We start from the raw sequence: 22,609 nt of genomic DNA, 5'->3' as shown, positions 1-22,609 counted from the left end.
ACAAATTAAAAACCATTATAGCTACAGATGCCAAGAAATCTTTCTCTTCTACAAGCTAAAAAACTAAGTAAAAATAAATTAAAATAATGTTTAATTCTTTTAAAAATCAAAAGGGTCTCAATATATAGTGGTCTTATAGGTGAGAAAATACAGTAACATTATTGGGTGTATTTAACACAGTGGACAAAGAATACCTTTTACATCTTTTTTTTTTAATAATCCATCATAGCAACAGGGTTTTAAAGTAAAATAAACATAAACTGAAATTCCTTTTAATTAGTATTTCCATAAAATAATTGTAATATTGAAGAGTCTGATCAATAATTATTTCCTGTAATTTTCAGCTGATATGGGACAGAACTGTTAGCAACATACTAGGTGGGCCTTGCTAACAGGTTACTCATGATAATTCTAGATGGAGTTGGTTGTAAAGTATTTGAAAGAAGGACAGTAACAAATAACTAACCAAGGAAAATTCCAACCTAGAACAAAAGAGGAATTTCCTGATAGTTAGAACAATTAATCAGTGGAACAACTTGCCTTCAGAGGTTGTGGGTGCTCCACACTGGAGGTTTTTAAGAAGAGATTGGAAAACTATTTGTCTGAAATGGTATAGGGTTTCCTGCTTCAGCAGGGGGTGGACTAAAAGACCTACAAGATCTCTTACAACTCTGATTTTCTGTTATTCTGTTATTTTCAATTGGTTTACACTTAAAAAGTTTATTTCTTTCTTTCTTTCTTTCTTTCTTTCTCTTTCTTTCTCTTTCTTTCTTTCTTTCTTTCTTTCTTTCTCTTTCTCTTTCTCTTTCTTTCTCTTTCTCTTTCTCTTTCCTTCCTTCCTTCCTTCCTTCCTTCCTTCCTTTCTTTCTTTCTTTCTTCCCCGTTCTTATTAGTCTCCTCTCTGAAATAGCTGCTGTTTCCCCAACAAATTTATGCTCGGTGTGAGATTAACCAAGGAAGTATAAAATTAACCAATATATTAACCAAGGAAATATAAAATAAGTCATTAACTTTTTCTTATTTAGTTCAATGTAGCCTTAATCTCGATCTAACCTAATAACTACTTTTCAGAGAAGCTTACAGAAGAACTGAGCTTCTTTCACAAATTCTTCCAAATGACACTGACAGCATAAATCAATTCAGAAATCTGTTGTGAAGAAAATATGGTATGCATAAGCTGGAAAGCACAGAGACAAAATTATTTTTAATGCTTTTCTTCTTCTTCTTCTTCTTCTTCTTCTTCTTCTTCTTCTTCTTCTTCTTCTTCTTCTTCTTCTTCTTCTTCTTCTTCTTCTTCTTCTTCTTCTTCTTCTTCTTCTTCTTCTCCTCCTCCTCCTCCTCCTCCTCCTCCTTCTCCTCCTTCTCCTTCTCCTTTTTCTTCTTCTGAGTTCAAGCAGATGTACATGAAAAGTTCTCAAAGTTTATTTTCACAACAACCCTGGGAGAACGATAAGGCTTAAAGACCACAGTTACCTTTTCAGTTCCGTATATGGACAAGTAGAGAATTGTTCCCTGGTTGGTGGCCAACACCTTAATCACTGTACTATTGTCAGAAGTAAGTCTTCATCCTGGTTCATCCAAGCCGGGAATATTATCATTATTATTATTATTAAATAAGCAACATGGTGACTGCTTTGGGAAGATGGTTACAGTTTATTGCAGAAGCAGAAAGATGGTTCTTCAGGAAAGAGCAGAGGAGAGAAGAGGAGACTGAGCACATGGCCAGTAGCATTTTATACCCTCTCTAGCTTTTTGTTTGGAAGTCTTCCTGTTCCTGTGGCATGAACTTTGAGGCTATTTCCTGTGTCACGTATTCTGACCTGAGCCCAGGTGTGCCTCTCTGGTATTACTTGATGGTAATGGTTAAATCATATTATGTCCCAAAAGTCATCTGCTTCCCTGGGGATGGGGCTAATGACTCTTAAGAGGTTCTTTGTCTTCTTGAGTTCCTGGCTCCAACCTTCCTGATGGTCTTACATCTGCATTTCTATAGGGCTGGTTCCTGCTTGGGGCAAAGAGATGATGCCAGGTGTGGTTTTTGGTTTTAAAAATCCTTTTTGAGGAAAAATATTTTTCTGCCTTTTTAATATTTCCTTCTCTGGGGCTCTGACTTCCCACACCATATTGACTTTTTATTTCTATTGATATTTGGTTTATTACAATATTTAAAATTATATAAAACAATTATTAAATATAATATTAATGTAAATACAGCAATTCAAGTAAATATGTAGAAAGATGCTGAAAATAGTTCTCCGTATGGAAAATATTTCAAATGCAAGAAGGAGAAAATATATACCAAGGTTGACACCAACTTAACTTCAACCTTAAAATTCTAATGCTTTTCAAGAGTGCAGCTGTTTAGAATGTATGCATTTGTATAAAATAACATATACACATCAATTTAGGTGCCCCTTCTGCTGTGTCTTTCATAAGAAATGTCCTCAAATCAAATTGAAAATCAAACTCACATCTGAATTCATTCATTTTCATGTTCATTGTCAGTTTAACAAAATGAACTGGTTGATAAAATATTTGGATATCATTATTATTCAAGCAGCTCTAAATATATTATAAATATATCACATACTTCCACAGCTGCTAAATTAATTTGTAACCACAGCTAACATCTTTAACATTAATGGTACTGGGCAACACATCATACACTTGCCAAGAGGCCACTTTGTGTTAAAACTCTATTTTCTTATTTAAATAGTTCTATTTGTTGTATAATGTTGTAAACATCATTTACTACTAATCTTTGTATATCAGTCTGGAGTCGGGTTTGAATATAACACTGAAATAGCTTCGGTTGCCCTGATTAATCATTTTACTGGCAGAGACATAAGGAAAATATGACTGTTTTGATAATTCTTGATCTGTTTGCAATCTCTAATCTTATTTAATTATTTCAGGGGTGGCTCTTGGACTGCAGTATAACAGTGGTTACAGAAAACTAATAGGAAATTTCTGTCTGGCTCCATTGTGCTTGCTTTCCAGAATCTCCAACCATACTGTTCTTTCTTTTCAATTGATTTATATCAGCATAAAGCTACTAGGAGTGCTTATTAAATGATGAGGTGAGATGTTATCAGTGTGCAGAGGACATTAACTTTATCTACCTTTTTCATCAGAATAAAGAAAAGCTAAATACACCTGTCAACCTTTCCAGGAGTCTGTATGAGCTAATTCTATTTTATTGTAAGGCTACATTAAGAGAATCTTGCAAATCTGAAGGCATAAATCCCCCACTGTTTCTTTTAAGTTAGGGAGATTCTTTTCTGAGTTTCTTTTTCTTCCAGTTATGCAGCTGCAAGCTCCCCCTCCTCTTATCTGATTGTTCCCAGGCAACATCTCTTCCCTCACACCCCTGTCTCTCAAGGCCATTCCATTACAACACTTGACAATAGTCTGAAGGTAATCATAGGATAAGTGAGGCAAAAAATAAACTGAAGTCAGATAAAGTGAAAGGAATTCTAGATATGAGGTTTTCTGATATGAAAAGCAAAAGACATTTTTTTCTGCATGAGGTAAGTCTCTCTGAATGAAAGGATCATTAGCTTGGGAAGTCCACACTGATTCCAAGCTATCACTTAAAGGATATCTTAAGAGACAAAAATAACTTATGCTCACCTTTGGTTGACACACTAGTTGGGAGTTTTTCCTTAATAATTTTATGGTTGGCTTACTGCAGTACCCTCTAAACAAAGTACCTGTGAACCTTCTAGAAGTTGTAGCTGGTGCAAATTACAGCTGCTTGACTTAATATGTTCCTAAATGGAAATAAATATCATTGGTATTTAAAACACCACACTGGCTGCCTCTGAGCTATCAGGATTAATTTAAAGTGTTGATATTAGTTTATGAAGCCTTGTATTATTTAAGATCTCAGTATTTAAAAAAATACCTCAGAAAAAGGTCAACTGAGAAGCAGATAATTCCTGATGACTGTGCAGCTCCCCTCAACTGCTGTATTTTACAGCTTTATTGTTTACTTTCTGATATAAAATGTTATCCTATTATTTTCCCTTTCCTAAAAAGAAGTCTAGTTTGGTAATGCAGTAGATGTTGGTGGTAGTGGTGGTGATGATGATAATGATGATGATGATGATGATGATGATGATGATGATGATGATGATGATGATGGTGATGGTGATGGTGATGGTGATGGTGATGATATTGCACCCATAATCTGGAAATGATACCGGCTGGCGTATTCTGTAAGAAGCATCAGCAACCAACTTTATGGATGAATTATGAATAAGTATGTGCTAGTTGCAAGAGCAAGTTTAATGTAGTGTTTTAAGGCACTGAGCTAGAAACTGGAAGAAAATTACTTCTAATCTCCTTTTTACACACAAAGTCAGCGGAGTGATTGAGTCAATTATCCTCTCATAGCTCTAGGAAGCAGACAATGGCAAACCACTACTGAAATAAACAAAAAATGTTCTAGTTGCATCAATCTTGAAAAACATTTACTATTCAACATCCAATCTTAACTCACAGTGATATTGTGTGAAATTTGGCAAGAATACTGTACAGTACTTTTCTGGTATTCATTAAAGCACACACAGGTTTATCCATTAGCATGAATAAAAATGTTGATCCTTTATGATCCTTTATCTGATTCATTTTAGTGCACTTTTAATAAATTCTTAAAACTAAGCATACAGTATAGTACTTTCTAAAAACAACTATTCAATTTCAACAAAATGCAGCTTCATATACTTTATTATAAGCAGCAGAAAATGGGACCTATTTCATACTGCAGCCTTAAAAGGTTTTATAGAAATCTTATTGTTATAATAAGTTCCTATTTTTGTACTCATAATTCTAATCTTTAGCTATTTTCCAACAGTTTCTAAGTTACTGTACATTGTTTATATTGCAAATTTAGTTTTACCTTATGTTAGTCAATGACTGCAATAATTTTTTTATATAAATGAATGTTAAAAACTTTTTTAAAGAATGCATTATAGTTTAAAAATGTACAAAGAAAGTAAATATGCTGGCAGTACTGTGTATTGCCTTTTGCCTTAAATATATAATTTGTTGCTGCTTTCTGCTCCTCTTCCTAGTGGATGTGAGGCTTACTCTCTTGATTTGAAGTCTGAATATACTAGGATAAGCATTACTATCTCAAGACAATGGGCTTTCTGCTTGTTGCTGTATCCAATGCACATTCTACTTATATTTTAGGGGAATGCTCAGGAAGAACCAAGCTCACACATAGAATTGATAAACATCCCCACACTAGGTGGAAAACAAAGAGAACCTCTTGGGTAGGTATTCCTTATTTATGAGACTGTTGTCAAGAAATTTTCTTTCTCCTAATAGCCAACTATTTCATTTCAACTGACCAGGAGACATGGAAAAGAGGAGCTTGAAACTAATTGAAGATTTGTTTTCAACCAAAAAACATATCTTTCAATTAGACCATTAGTAGTAATCCATTTTCCATGATGTATAATATACACAAAATTAGATACAATATAAATTGATGGTTGTTTTTCAGTTGTTCAGGTGTTTCAGTTATTTAGTCACGTCTCATGCTTTCATGAGCCACAGAACTGTCAGAAAATTTATAAGCCAATACTGGTGACATCAGTGATAATGTCTGGCTACCTTGTCATCTGGTGGCCTCTTTTTCAATTGTCTATGGAGATTCTCAGTTATCCAAGTCATGGTTGTCCCAAAGGTGTTTTTTCAAAAGGCAGCTGGACTTTCTTGTTTTGCTTAAAGACATTTTGCTTCTCATCCAAGAAGCAGTTCTGAAGTAGCTTCTTGGATGAAAAGCAAAATGTCTTCAGTGAAAAATAAGAAAGTCCAGCTGCTTTTGAAAAAACACCTTTGGAACTCTTTTTCAATTGCCTTCTATTTTTTTCCAAGCATCAGGATTTCCAGTCATTCTTCCCTTTGCATTATGTTCCCATGGTATTTAAGCTTTAACTTCATTACTGGTGTTTCCACTGCACAGTCTTTTCTTTCAGTTTAGCTAAGTTTCACTTCAAGTATTCTTGACATTTTTATCAGGACCAGTTCAAAGCTATTCATTGTTTTCCTTGTCCAGCCTTTCTGATGGTGCACCCCTGACAGCTGTATGTTAAAACTGAGAAAACTATCACTTACTCAATACATATCTTTATTAGCACTGTAAGATTTGCCTCAATCTGTCATAATCTTTCTCAGAAGCAGAAGATGTCCCTTTTTATTATGTTTATTGTTGCTATTCCTGTGAATTTTGGAGCTCAAGAAGATAAAGTGTGGTACTACTTCAATTTCTTCTCTTCTTGCTTTAGCCTGACATTTCTACCATTACCACTTTAGGAGCTTTTTGTTGTAGTTAATATTGAGTGGCAGATTAGATTCTGCAATGTCCTCTTTCAACTTTAACAAATAAAAATCCTTAAATCTTCTTTATTTCCAGTCATCAAACATAGCTGAAGTTTTTGATTTTACTTCTCATCAAGTTTAATTCCATTTTGTATTTCTTCTAGTCCATTTTATCATCCTCCATTTTCATAGTATAATCTGCATATAAGTTAAATAAGGTAACAGTACATATACTGTAACCTCAGGGCATTCTTTTAGAAAGTAATAGCAATAGCACTTAGACTTATATACTGCTTCAGTGCTTTAGAGCCCTCTCTAAGCAGTTTACAGAGTCAGCATATTGCTCCCAACAATCTGGGTCCTCATTTTACTGACCTCAGAAGGATGGAAGGCTGAGTCAACCTTGAGACAGTGAGAATCAAACTGCTGGCAGTCGGCAGAATTAGCCTGGGATACTATAATAACAGTCTAACCACTGCACGACCATGGCTCTTCATAATATATTATGCAGCACTCTTTCCTATCACATAACAAGTTCATTTTATATTGTCATCTGACTTTCATTTCCTTGGTAGGCTATTTATATTCTTCACAGTGAAAATGCACTAATCTTTTGTCTTTCTATCAGATTTTTTGTTGCTGTTTATAGAGATATTTCATATGCAGACATGAAATATAGATGTACGTCACCACTTCAAATTTTAAGGATTTGAGGATAAAATGAAACTTACAATATGCTTCTTAGTTGTTACTTCAGTTAGATGGAAATTTATATTACCTGAATGTACTATATCTGAAGAGTATTTGTTCTTGGAATACATCACTTTATATAAGAATATATATATTCTTATATAAAGAATATATATATACACACTGGAAAAAAGTTTTACTCTGAACAGGAACTCTCCCTTCTGACAGTGCTATTTATGTGAAACACTACAGTGCAATCCTTTAAGCTTAATGGGACTTACTATTTTGCGTGTTTGTATGGGTTATTTCTACATCTCTATATTTAAATGGTTGGGATTAGTTAATATTAGAGATATGGCACTATTCTGTTAATAAAATAATAACTCCATTATGGATTTGTGCTTGAAAATGTGTTGCTTATCTGGCGTCTATTTAAGAACAAACTATGTGACAAAGCATTCAGAAAGCTTTGTTAAACAGCAAAACCCAGAAATACAAATTAACATTCTGCTTCCTGAAGTGTTGAAGATTCAATCTGAGTGATGCATAGGCAGGCTTTAAAATTCATAGTAAAATCTAATAGATAGAGCTAAACAGATTGTGCTTCCTTCATTCTCCTTTCCCTAGATTTCTTTTAGATTTGTGTATTCCTGGTTTATCTTTTTTTCCTCCTTTAATTATTCTTTTTCAAATGGCAACTATGTGAATAAAATAACGAGTATCCATACAGAAGAGTTGTCTAGAAATAGCATATTTGTTTTACACCAAATCAAGTAATAATTTCTCTTCAATAATGGTTAAAGAAATACATATTTTAAAAATGGGAAAAATAGATATATAATATTAAAGAATAGCAGAACTACCAAAAAACATGATTTGAAGATACATTTTATGGCTTGCTTTTCCTTAAAAAAACCCTCTCCACTTTTATAAATATGAATTAAGAAAATGTAGGCTAAGTAGAAAGAAGTAAAAGGTGCTGAGACATCAGAATTGAAAGTTTCATATTAATATTAAGAACTCATAATAAAAGGTTACAAAACTGTTTAAGTGTTCTTGATTGTATAAAAAAATATAAGAAATATCTTCTCATTTAAATGAACTTTCTCTTCTCTGAGCTGTCACTCAAATCCTTGTCATCTCACGGCATGACTGTTGCAATGTACTCTACATGGAGTACCCATTTGTAAAGTACAGTGTTTTCTATTTTTTTATATTCTTTCTTTTCTATTTTTCTTTCTATTCTTCCATTTCTTCCATTTCTATTTTTTATTCACTTTTTTAATTTGTATTAGTTTTTATCTTTGTAATTGTAATTTGTAATAAATTAAAAATTATAAAATCAATTTTCAATATTTCTTTTCTTGCATAAGTAGAATAAATATTTTGGAGTTAAATCTGTAAACAAATGAAGCCCCTTTAATTATTGATTGAAATATGTAATATAGAGTCGTGAATGCTTTTATCTAAAGTCTCATAAAACCAGTGCAAAACAATTTAAAATTGCATCTGACGGTTTAATTAGTTTACTCTTGGTAAGATTTTTTTGGGGGGAGGGGGATTATTCCAGGTCTCACATTATATCTACTTAAGGTCCAAAAAGCAAGGCTATGTCCATGTTTTCCAATTGTTTTGTCTTTTTTTACCTTAATACAAACAGCTATTTTAATATATATGAGTTTGTTGCATTTTCTTTCCCATTACAACAAAGTTGCGTGGTTGACAGTATTAATGGTTAAAGTTTTTGATTTGGCATTATAGTTCAGTTAGACAATGTCCAACAGCCTATCATATTGTACTTCTATCATATTATACTTCTGTTTTCCAACAAAAGATACTAAATTATATGCATGAATGTATATGAGATATTACATTGTTTGTTTCTTTAAAAAATACATTATTGGGATTTGACCATATGACCTAATACTCTTGGGCACAAATTTTAAAATACCTTTCAGTATTCAAAATCCAAAATCTCTAGAGCAATGCTAATTAAATGTGCCTTGTTTGCTAATTACAAAGTTCTTCTAATTGTTGTTTTAGACAATTATGTCTATCTGAATCTGCAACTAGTTTTTTTTTGATGAGATATATAGACAGTTTGTCATCATTATGATCTGTCTGAAGAATAGCTTTTATTGGTATATATAATCAACCAGTATTTTTCTTATTACATATGTACTATAGAGGAAAGCTCCTCCTATGACTCCATGTCTTTCAAAGGACATGCTGTATTTTCTGTTACCTTATTTCAAATTGAAGAATTGAAAACCATACAAATATAGAATAATATGTAATCATAATTTTTAATCAACCTACTTGTTTGAGTATATGCTGTCACTGGAATTACTGGATTCAAACATGGCCTAATCCTTATTGGGGAGCTAAATCATTTTGCTTTCATTGCTTCTTTGAACCTTCAGTAGTTTTCTGAGCATGAAAACAGATCTTCAGAAACCATATACATCAGGGGTGTCACACTCGCAATGTCACATGACGTATTACCATGTATCGCAACTTTTTTTCCATTGCCAGCAATGGGGTGGGCACGGTTTCGGTATGACGCATTTGGCCTGTGGGCTGGCAGTTTGACAATCCTGATATATATCGATCTCAAGTATGGATTAACGAACACCAAATCTGGATTGATCACATGGTGAAGCATGTTATTTTCAATTCCTCATTTTAATAAATGATTCAGATTGTGTTGATTCCAAAACTTGAAGATAAGAGAAAAGGCAAATTGTATCTCTTTGCACAAGCCAAAATAAATAAACAACAAGCAAACAAGCATAGTGTTATTCTATATAAGTTATGAAATTGACTTCATTCCAGCCATATGATTTTTTCAAAAGGCCTTGTAGATTAATGCTAGGTTTACCAAAAGATTTAATATACTTTGGCTTGGATCAGTGGTGGGATTCAAATATGTGAATAACCTATTCTCTGTGTGGATGCTGCTTCCAGAAGTCCATTCTGGGGCTGGGCAACAAAAAATTAGCTACTGGTTCTGCCGAAGTGGTACAAACTGGCTGAATCCCACCATTGGCTTGGATCATATCTTCTAATTATGTGCTCAAATTATTTACAAAATGAAGGTTATAATAAGCTAGTACTCAGCAAAGCTATATACAATTGGATTTGCTTCAGTTTAAAATAATTGATATGGCTTTTCCATACTCATGCACAAAATCTGAATTTATATTTTGGTGATGATATGTATCCTATCCAGGGTTTAACCATGCATCTCAAGCAACATATTGAGGGATAGAAACAGATAAAAGGTGGGTGACTGAGCTAATATTCGATAGCAGAAATAGAGAATTTATTTTGACTAGTTTGCAAAATATTTCTAGCACCATTGATCCTTCATTAGAAAAAGTCAGCTCCCAAATTGCCTTTTGAAAAGGAATTTTAAATTAGTTCATGTCTGGCACAGTTATGCTGTGAATCAGATTATATTTCATTTGAGAACAAATGGAAAACATTTTTTACAAAATTTACATCAAGCCTATCTTCTACCTACACAATTCCCTGTATGAAAACTAATTCCAATAGACAAGTTTTTCATGTACTATATCTCATTTATTGATAAGCTCTGATACCTGATTTATAATGAAAGTATCAGTTAGTAAAGTGGTTAGTAGAGTGGCTGTGAATTTTGGTTCTCCATTAAGTATGGAAGCTGGTTTAGAATTTGCAGAATTAATGTGACAAATTAGTGAGCTCTTTATCCTTTTCATTTATGAAATTATCTCAAGTAAAAACCAACTCTAGATATCATACAATTAGAACACTACAATATCTTAAAAACACCACACAATACAGATACATTCTGCTTATAGACATACAGAAACAGAAGGAGTATCCCATAATAGGGGAAAATAAATCATGAGCTTTTAAAATTCTCTAATGCTTTTCTGTTACAACTGAATAAATGGTTTATGTTTTTAAACATGCTTGTAAATACTTATAGATACATTTTTTTCTTCATTTCCTTATTTCACTGGTCATCCAGATATGCCTTCCTTCTTTCTTTCTTTCTTTCCTTCCTTCCTTCCTTCCTTCCTTCCTTCCTTCCTTCCTTCCTTCCTTCCTTCCTTCCATCCATCCATCCATCCATCCATCCATCCATCCATATATTGCTATCAAAAAATCAAGGGGGAAAAAAGAATATTGCAATATCTTCTGCAGAATTATTTTCATAATATTTATTAACCTTAGGATTTGGACAAGCAAAGAATATATGTCCTGACCCTGCTATTTTAATTAAAATGCCAAATGAAAATTTAGTTCACACACTAGCCATTTTTCTGATAAGAAACAATTTATAGACACTTTAGTATGGAGGAATGTTTTGCAAATAGAATTTATTCCATGAAATTCCTCTATAGAAAAGAAACCATAATCACATATTACATAATTTTATCTCCTTTACCACACATCCTTTTCTTCCCATTTTCAAATATATAAGCAGCAAACTTCGCATTGCTCTGCTTCTCTTGGGAGATCATTACTGACCAGAACTGTCTAAAGTTTGTTTTGATATGTATATGTGAAATGCTGTAAAATTATTTCAAAATATATTTTATTCAACTGACACTCATGGAATTAATAACTATAAATTACCTACTTGCATAGAATATTGAGGAATTTTAAAAAGTGTTTTGCAATTCAGTTATAATTTCTAAAATGGCAGAATTACCTTAAAAAGCCAGTTTGGTGCAGAGATTAAGGTAACAGGCTAGAAACTGGAAGACCTTAAGCACAAAGCCAGCTGAGTGATCTTGGGACAGTCATTGGCCCACAGCCCTAGGAAGGAAACAATGGCACTCCACTTCTTAAATCCACTTGTCCAGAAAACTGAAGAGATTTTTCCACGCTAGCAGGCCAAACTGACTTGAAGACACAAGACTTACTGACCTAAGAACTTGAATATGTATGGTGTAAAAAATTATTTTCGGCTCTATTTCTAGTTGAATTGAGTTACTTCAAATGATTCCTGAGATGATTTTAAATAAATAAATAAATAAATAAAAGGAATAACAAAAGGAAATCAATTACAAAATATTCAATAATCTGTTGGTTCAAACACCTTCTCCATTTTAGAAAGTTATAATGTAATTTTCAAACATACATGACATATTTTTTTATCCTTTGGATAACATTGTTGCATAGTTAATGCTGTAGGATCTCTAATTCCATGAGCAATATATATTTAAATAAATTACTCTCTCTTATTTCATAGGCTCCATTCTGAATATCATCTTCACAGAAATGGGTAACACATTTTAGAATTTTCAGCATTATGGTTTTCCAACCAACTGAAACATATTTCTCAACTGAGATTTAATATTTGGAAATGAAAATGTGAAATAGATTTTTAATGTTTCTACTTATATTTCCAAGGTATCTATACAAGTTACATTGGACTGACTCTATATCTAAGGATATAAATATTTCAAAAATAAGCTGCAGCAGTTTTCTTCTAACATATCCTTCACCCATAGTTTAATTTGTGCGTTATTGATAATTGATTACTGTATGGTAACATTAATTGTAATATGTGTAATGAATTTCATATGTTTATTTTTGGTATTCTATCCCTTCCAGATTCTATCAGGACTGCAACAATCCATCAGTGAACTAGAACAGTAAATAAAGGTTCAGTGATCACTTAGAATTTTTTTGAGACTAAATTATATTTCTTTATAAATAATAACACAAACCCATACATGAATAGGATGCCTTATTAGCACTGAATAATATACTCTCAATATGATCAAGGTGCTTATCCTCTTACTCCTGATCCATTATTCATTATTTTCATTAATAATGTAATTTAAAAGTGCATTACAATGCAATACATATCAATTATTATTTTGCTTTAGAGGTGACTTCATTTCACTTTTTCACCTTTAATGGACCCCATGAATGGTCCATTTAGATGAACATGAAACCCAAAAAGGAATGAATCTTCTGATGTCACTAAAGCTACTTTATTGAAGATAACATTATTAAACTCAAAAATTCCCACTGATCTATATTCTTGCTTTCAGCACTTAAAAATTGTATTCACTGTTGAATTATAATAATGTATGAATTGGACTGTTAGCTTTATTCTGGGGTATTTTCTCTTCAGAAATTCTTAAGGCATCTACAGTTATATTTTATAAAGAAACTATTAAAGATCTGACTCTACTTTTTATGTGAATACTGAATAGAGGCTATTGCTTTCATTTTTGTTTTTTCTTTCTTATTTTTTTTCTATATGCTTTTTAAAAATGTTATTTTTACTGTTTTAATTCACTGTTTGTATTTTGTTATAAACCATGAATATCAGTAATTAGGTTAAAGTGGGACATAAATATATTAAGCAAACAATTATCTTGACAACAATAATTCTATTGATTGAACAAAGACAGGGAAAATGAGTTCAAGAAAATCTAATTAATTCATGTCAACTCCCTGTAAACAATTAAGTGAATCCTAGAATGTTACTTGGTTTTATAAAGAACTGTCTTAACAGATTAAACTTATATCATTTTGAATCGGGTACTTTTCTTGATGGATATAGTAATGTTGATAGATGGATATAGTAATGTTGATAGCCACCAGTAAGGACATTTGAAAACTTATTCTTTTATCAATAAGAAGTTGGGCTAAATGGCCCTTTCCAACTCTAAGTTGTATATGTCTCTGAACAAGTCAAAAGAAGCTCTATGCCCTTTGAGGCAGCTTGGGTTGAAAACTGTGATTAGAAAGAAAACAAGAGAAGGAAATGGTCTGATGCATACTAACCATACTTATAGTTTAAGAAAACAGGACAGAATTTTAAACTTGGCATGATTTCTCTGAGCTCAGAAGCAATAGATACCCAGAGTTATTTTAAAATGGAAGTCAAAACCCATCTTCTTGCAGATTCAGCAGGAAAAAAACAGAGATCAGAGGAATCTGTAAATTCTAGGCTCATGTATATAACATGTTCAGCATTACACGTGGACCAAATCATAAATCAATGAGTTTTTCTTCCAGAAAGGAAGCCTGTGTTCCAGGAAAGCAGAAGAAGACGGAGTTGTGAGTAAGTCCTCAAGAGCAAGATTGAAGAAGGTATTTTTATTATTATTTTTAAGGCAGACAAAAAATGTTTCCTCTATGGCTAGAGTAGCAGATAGTCAATCCTACAATTGCTTTATTATTTCCACAAGCTGATGGCTATTCCATCTACACTGGCTGCTTATCCTTGTCACACAAATTAGTTGACAGTTTAATAATTTTATTAAAACTCTCTTGATGCAAAAAATATGCCTGTGTGAAGGAAGATTTATTGTTTGCCTGAATTCAGAGAAGTCCAGTCTGCATAAAGAAATGTGTGCTAAATGTCTTAGAGATGCTTTATGTTCCCCTCTTTTTGATCAGCATTTGATGGCAGAAGAAATTGTGGAGCTCTGCTTTTTCAAACAAAAAACAAGCTCAGCATTTCTGAGAAATCCATGTATGTTTTATTTTACTTTGTCTCATTAATCATATCAATACTTTGAATCTTGCCAGAATAAAGCTACAGTAGATTTTTTTTGGTGTATTTTCACTTTTAAAGCTATGTATTTCTTAAGCATGTATTTTATTACATGGGATTAGAGAGGATTCACACATAGCTGACCATATTTGTGTTTGTCCAACTGCAAGAATGCTGACACATCTGAAATACCATTTTCAAGATGATTAGCATATCCTGACCAAATACTTGTGAACCAGGACTTATGCTACTGGACTTTGTGGGAGATGGAACATTAAAAGCTTGTTTCCTGTATCAATAAGCAGAGATTCAAGTTCCACATTGTTTTTATCAGTAGTAATATGAAGCAATATGTTAGAGCTGGGATTAGAGTCCATTTTCTGGACCCACTGTGTTCAGAATCTGTTTGCCTTCAGAGAAATGCCTATTGAATGTTCTTTCCACTTTCCACTTTAAAACAACTGGATTCAGCAAGATGAAAGACAGATGAGAGATATTAGATACTGCTGGAGGAAATCCCCCCCCCCTCAGAATAGTACATACAGTAATAACCTGGATAGTCCAGACTTTGACTGCATGCAGTTAAGCATTAGTCTACAAATATAGCAACATCTAAGGCTGCAATGCACAATTTTGATGGTATAAAGGCTGCAGAAGGTATTGTATAGCATAATGAGAAATGTGCTTTAAAATTAGATGGGGTCAATATTCACTTCCAGAGAAGGTTTTACCAAGTTTCAGAGGGAAAGCATTATAAAACTTAAGACAACATTTTTGTGTCTTAATCCTACTAACACCCTCTCTAAAATGTCAAAAGGAGGAGCACTGAAAAGTTTATCCTTAGTTTATATTCTAGTTTCCAACTTTATTAGGGAAGGCAACAAATCTGTAAAGGAACTATCAGTCAAGTATCTTGCATTAAATATCATGATTATGTCAATCTGGCTATTTCATATTTTTTTTTCAAACTGTATTTTTTAGCAGGCAGGCTCTCTGTCACTAATTCCTTATAATTATTTTACAAATACTGATTTACACAGCTTCAAAGTAGTCTTTTCCTAACAATCTAGATATTATTGTAAAAAAGTTCAGAGATTATGAACAATGTACAATTACATTCATTGGATAGACTGGAAGTTTCTAAGCATTTATTTTCCTGCTATTGCCCATATTAACTGTATTTCCTGATAGATATAGCAGACACTTGCAAAATAATCATATATATTATAAATTTTCATCTTAATCTCCATGCATAAACTTTATTTCTCCTAAACTATAGCCATTATTATATTTAAAACAAAATCAGCAAATACATTTCTGAATCAAATCAGCAGCCAATTTTATTTATACTGCATTATTCCATTTACTATAGATCTAGGGGACCAACCTCTAAATCTCAGATGGTCTAGAATGTAATATGGTTCTAAGAAGTTGCCATCACTTTTTTATTTCAACAAACTGCTCTAAAATGGTAGAGACTGAAAATGTCTATGTTTCCATAATGAAACAGAATTAGTCCCCAAATTCTTTCATACACAAGGAGAATTTAATCTTTGTTTTAATACATCTTGTTTTATGTTTGACTGTGCAATGCCCCATAATGAAGGGTAATAGCATAAGAGTCTGGATTTACTTCCTAAAATGATGAATAACCCTCATCTCATGACAAGATGTGATGTACTCCCATTAAAATTGCTCTGAGTGAGAAGATATCCCTGGTTTAAACTGCATGCTCTGGAAACACAACTAACTTCAGTGTCATATCAATTATATGGGCTTACTATGCTTTGGAGAAAAAGATCACTGTGCTGTCATGAAAGTGTCATAGAACATTATATGGATGAAGCCACTGGCAGAATAATATTTTCTTTACAACAAACAAGAAGTATTAAAAACAAGTAGTTCCATTTTGATTACCAAAACTAATGCAAAATATAAATTAGATAATTATTAATCTGCTGCATTTTTCCCAGATTCAAGTATGTCCATGATAAAGTTAAGATTTTATTTTTAATAGGCTAAAAAGACTAATTTCCAGGACTGGTCAATTGTGAAAAGAGATTTAATTTAAATACAAATTTCAAATTTCAAAGTAATAAAAAGCATAGATACTGTAGCTATCACTGCATGTGTTTATCCTATGATTGACAAACATTTTTCTCATGATCATTGCAAGAATTTGGAAATAATATCAAAACAGAAAACATTTTCCCTGCTAGAATGGAAAGAAGGTTTGGGAAAAAGAATTCATTTTTCAAAAATGCTAATCTGGGGCTGAGCATATGTCATTCTTTAATACCTTTAAATAAATTCCTTCATTTTGTAAAATTGTAATTAGATGTGGAAAATGTACCAGTGATGCTAAGTGATTTTAAAACAAACCTTGAAGCACTTCAGATCTTCTCAGATGTAAACAGAAATCATCTCTACTGCTGTGGAAGATTATTACAGTCATGCAAAAGTAAATATAAATCCCATCTGGTACCTTTCGGCAGCTCTTTTATTTACCAGTTTCTTCTAGTAGGAAATAGATGGTACAATGCCATGGAGGAATGTTTCCATATCCTCTCAGCACTGGAATCAGAACCTGAGCTTAAGACATTTGGTTGTTCAAAGCAAAAGATGAAACAGTAAGTCTCCTAGTATAGTTCATGTTCAAAATAGATCCTCATGATAAGTTTATCTGAATGATAATTTTATCTATATATAAATATGGAGCAAATTCCACATACAGGTAGTCCTCAATTTACAACACTTCATTTAGTGACTGTTCAAAGTTACAATGGCACTGAAAAAAGTGACTTGTAATCATTTTTCACACTTACAACTGTTGTAGCATCCCCATGGTCACATGATCATGATCTTCCCCCCATATCTGATAATATAAAGTGATAAAGTAAATGTTTATATGTCTGAATACAACAACAGCAATTGCTGTCCATAGTAATTATTTTGGGTACACTATTTGGATTTGGCACATTTAACGTAAAATAAGAGTTCAATTAATTTAAATAATTTTAATTATTAAAGTTATTTAGAGAGAGAGAGAGATCTGCCTACTATTAAAAGATTATGGGCAGTGAACGGAATAATAACAATAAACCAAAGCAATAAAACATAAATAGAAATTTGATATTCTTCTGTTAATCATATCCAATTCTTGGAGATTGGATAGAGGAAGTAGTTTTCTTGGCAAAATTTTTCAGAAGTGGTTTGGCATTGCCTCCTTCCTAGGGCTTAGAGAAAGTGACTAGCCCAAGGGCAGTCAACTAGCTTTATGCCTAAAGCATGACTAGAACGCAAAGTCTCTTGGTTATGCCTAATTATGCCTTAACCAGTACACCAAACTAGCTCTCTATATAGGAATATAATAATTTCAAAATCACAGTAACATAAAGATGGGCACAGACTGACACTTGAAGTAGATGCAGTAAAATCAATTAAGTTATTCGTGAATTAACAGTCCTTCTCTAAATTCAGTTATGTTTGCATATAACTCACAATATTTTGAGTGAAATCAAATATGGAAGAATATATATAAAAATAAACAATACATTCTTGCTATTATTTTATTTTGTTATGTAAAGACTAACATTCCTTTTGTGGAAATTACAAAAAGGAAAATCAAAGATGAGATACTTTTATTGCAGCAAATGTGCCTATTGAACAAATGTTTGGAGGTTTGCCTGTTTGTTTGTTTGTTTCTGGTGCTTTTCCTGAAGCCAAACAGTTTCCACTTGGAAGCTAAATTGAAAACGACCTTGTGCTTTTTAAAGGAAGGCTAGCAGCTGAGGTCACTAGAGTATAGTTTAATAGTGCTGTTCTGTCTATGGTTTGCAGGCATTCTGCAAAAATAATAATATTATACAGATTATCCTGCCTTTTCCTTTGAAAAATGTATAAAACACAATCCAATAGCAGGACAACAATGAATTTTCAGGAGGAAGCAGGTGCTTTGAAAAACTTTTATTTTACCTTCCTCTTTTCTTCTTCATCTTAGGACCCATTAAACATTAAACTTTGACTTAGAAACTTCCACTGATTATGCCAACAGAACACTAATTACGTTTTCTCAGCATGTACAATATTTTATAGAGTTTGGCTTAGAAGTGAGAGCGGATACTCAATTGCATGCATCATTTTTTTTTGCTCAGTTGCTGAGGTTAAACATAATTCCTTGTACAGAACAGTAACAATAACTAAGTTACTTTGACTTACTGTGAATAAGAAACATATAAATGTGTATCACCTGTTCATGCCTGTAATTTTCCCATTGTGTAAGCAAGTAAGACTAACTACATAGAACAAATCAGAAAACGTCTACTTTTTAGAATCCCTGAACCCCTGATTCATTACTATCAAGCAAGCTGAGATTTTTAAGCCGCCAGTAAACCAACTCTACCAACTCAATATCACTCCTTCCCAAACAATTTGAAGTGCTCATGCAAAGAATGGACGAAAACCAACATTTTATCCATAGTAACCCAGAATAAATCAAGCATCTTAATTGTGTAACAATGAAGTATTGTAATGGAAAAATTCAGAAAAAGGTGATGCTTCTATCAACAATTGTAGATCTAACTGCAAACATTCTGTATCTATAGAGACATCATTAAACTAGTTTAAAGACAATTAAAATTAAAGAGTGCATGATCTCTGTCTCTTCCTTAACGAGTATGTTATCTATCACCATTATAGAAGGACTACATAATTTGTTTTTAGAGGAGCAATTTTCCATTTGTCTATTTAGCTTGACATAAATTTATATTTAATATCTACCTTGTGCAGGCAAAACTTAACATCAGCTTAAAAAGAAGAAGACAAAATATTCCTTCACTTTTTTTTAGGGGGGGGGGAGAGGGAGACAGACAGACAGAGACAGAGACAGACAGACAGACAGACAGACAGAGTTGTTTCCATAAAGAGTTTCAAAGTACTTTGTGGCAAATTAAAATATATCTTGCACAGATAAAAATAGTATGAACTTACCATTGAAATTTACTGCCCGGATGTAACTAAGCAACTCTTTGCCATCAATTGTACTCATGCGAGGACAGAGTCCAATGTACCCAGGGCAAAGTTCTTTATGCATGTTGTGTAATGCATATGCCATCGAATACACCGCATCAATGACAAACTGAACCTTTCCTTCTTGTTCATAAGCAGAATCTCTTGCAATTCGTTCCAATCCTGTGAAAAATAAGAGAGACAAGGAATCATTTTGCTCACCTGGACACTGACACAAATCTATGTATTGAATATTCTATGTTGTACAAGAAGGTTGTGAACTCAAAATTAATTACACATCCCTGGCAGATTGAATGCTTCAACACAGTTGATATTCACAATGTATTTCAGCAGCTAAATAAGAAACTGGGGAAAGTGGAAACTTATTTTGGAAACAGAAGAAAAGGAATCCTATGAGACTACTGGGATTAAATACTTATGGATGAGTTATTGTTCATGTTGTGTAAAACAGTTTTTTTTTTCAAACTTGGCAACTTTAAGATGTTGGATTTGACATATCTTAAAGTTGCCAAATTTGAAAAATAGTGCTGTAAAACAATATATAAATCTAAGCTAGACAGTCTTTCTCAACAGAAAATTTATAGAAAGTTCAAGAATTAGAACTGTATGATAATTGAAAATTATTAAGTTTTTATTCAAGCATTAATTTGGGAAGAGAACATTAAATGAAGTAAATCTCAATTACATTAAAAAAAACTAAACAAACATCTACACATGGTTACATTCAGGCCATTGGATTAAAAATGCTCTAATTTTTAATCAAAAAGAAGCACCTATTTCTATATTTGCCATCAGTCTTCCAACCTTTGTCTTATAAATGAGGTGATAGAAAGTGGGATTATTTTAAGAAACAGAGCTACTCAGGATGCTGTTCTCAAAATCTTTCTTTACAGCTAAGTAATTCTTGCAGAACAGCTGGCTGATTATATTTAAACTGGTTTTACAACATTTGTATAATTCAGCTTTAATTTAAATGAGGATAATACCTTTATATTCTGCCCATCTATTTCTGGGCTTAACAAACCCTTAGGAAAAAAGGTGTGTTTCAGTCTATGTGTGGCCATTATTTACAATGCTTTTTTTCTTTAAAAAAAAAAAAAAAAGGTGCCGGAACTCACACACGTCATACAACCTGCCTTGTCTACCCTATAAGGTTCCATCCCAAAAAGGTGCCGGAACTCCGTTCTGAGCGTTCTATGAGAAAAAAAAGCCCTGATTATTTGTATAAAAATGGTGTATGGTTCCTACTTCTAAGCCAGTATTGGCTGGGTGGGGAATTATGGGAGTTAAGTCCATTCATCTAAGAATATATCTAATTGCCAAGTTTTACATAAACAAAAACTATTATAGATTTACATTAAGGCCTACATATAGCTTTTTTTACATATGATCTTGATTGCTCACATATTAATTTTTTTTTTAATAATTTGGCCACCTAGTTCTATTCAATTTATGGTATCAGTTGCTAATATTCTCACACAAAAATTAAAATACAGATATTGAGCATCATATTTGTGTTGTAGTTTTTCATACATAACTGATACAGATTAACATTAAGCATAATTATCAGAGGCCAGAAAAAGGCACTTTAGGAAAACAAATATTTGATATACTTAAGGAGAAGCCATAAGTGTTTATCTCTGAATCATTCTAGCTAATCACATTCTTAATTAACTCTGAAGAGTAACTTCACTCTGAAGAGTGAAGAAGGCTTCAAGCTCTTCTTAGAGTTATCTGCTGAAAGGGATAAGCATAAATGAATTGATAAAAACTTCCAGGACCGTGTGCTACTAAGAAATCATATACTATTTACAGTATATTATTCAGCACTCAATTCAGGGCCTTAAAAGCAGATCTGAGAATAAGCTAACAGATGAATAGCAGACCTGTATTCTTTCATTGCAGTTGGCAGTTGCAATTCATTTATTTTTCAGACTGATGTGTGCCAGGTAAATGACTGTCTCTAGACAGCCATCCTATTCATATAAGTACTTTCTGGGTCCACATTAAAGGTTTAATGATGTCAAAATGACAGCACAATTGGGTAATCAAGTTCTGGCTCTTTTTTAACACATGACATACACATCTCATGCATGTAAAAGGGGCAGGGATTTGATTACCCCATTGCATTCAAACTTCTCAAATTAGAGAGGTAGAAAAGAGAGGAAATGCATCAGTGACATTATGGGCAATTAAATTTCCAAAGTCCCTGCCCCGTTTTCTATATTCACTAAAATCTAGATAGATATGACTAAACATTGTAAATATTCTCTCCATTTTTGTACATTTTCAATGTCATCTTAAAATGTTTTTTACTTAATAGATACAAAATCATTCAGAAGAAAATTATGTTTGTTTTTTATCACTAGAAAAAACATAGGGAATGTAATGTTCCAGTCCAATACTTCCTCAGTAAATACTACTCTTTTAGTCATAAACGTGCATCTTGTAAATCTTAAAGCTTCAACACATTTGTAACAGAAAATCAATCAGAGCCATTTCCCAATGTCATCAGTAAACCCTTCAAAGCAAAACAAAAATGAAGTTATCTGCGTGGTAGTAGAAATGCAAGTGAGAGAGAAGGGTTGTCAGAATGAGATCAGATGTAGCTTTAGGTTATAATGAATTAACCTTGACCCTGAGTGTTACATATAATATTAAATCAGAACGTAGCTTCTGGAAGTTTTACCAATTCCTTTTTTCAGGTTTTGCTGATCCTACATTTTCTTCTGTTTAATTAGGTAACATGTTGCATTTCTGTGTTATATACATATATACACTGGGAAGCAGAGAATGTGGGTAATAAATTATGCTAATGACCTCAGGACGACTCTATAAGTAGGATAGTGCTATAAAAATTGAACAATACAGGAGCAAAAATTTTTATGGCAAGAAAAATAGGCAAAAGAAAATAGATCAGACTGGGGGTTAAGGTAGGGAAATCAGGCAGAAAAATATATTTTAAATGCATTCATATGAAAGAAGCAACTGGGAAGCCCATTGCAAGACTACAGAGAGCTCTGTTCCTAAACCCCTTCCTCT

General features: G+C 32.7%; 1 protein-coding gene across 1 annotated transcript in view; it reads right to left on the bottom strand.

Moving 5' to 3' along the window:
* LOC107286328 (metabotropic glutamate receptor 8) overlaps positions 1 to 22,609 on the bottom strand; it is a 447,549-nt gene that overhangs the window by 135,209 nt on the left and 289,731 nt on the right. The window contains exon 6 of the mRNA XM_015814679.1: positions 19,529 to 19,729. Coding sequence (XP_015670165.1) covers positions 19,529 to 19,729 — 201 coding nt within the window. The remainder of the gene's footprint in view (positions 1 to 19,528; positions 19,730 to 22,609) is intronic.

Source organism: Protobothrops mucrosquamatus, unplaced genomic scaffold (genome assembly GCF_001527695.2).
Source record: "Protobothrops mucrosquamatus isolate PMUCROS unplaced genomic scaffold, P.Mucros_1.0 scaffold275, whole genome shotgun sequence".
NCBI lineage: Eukaryota > Metazoa > Chordata > Lepidosauria > Squamata > Viperidae > Protobothrops > Protobothrops mucrosquamatus.
Note: the sequence above shows the minus strand (reverse complement) of the source record. Positions and strands in the feature narration are given on the sequence as shown.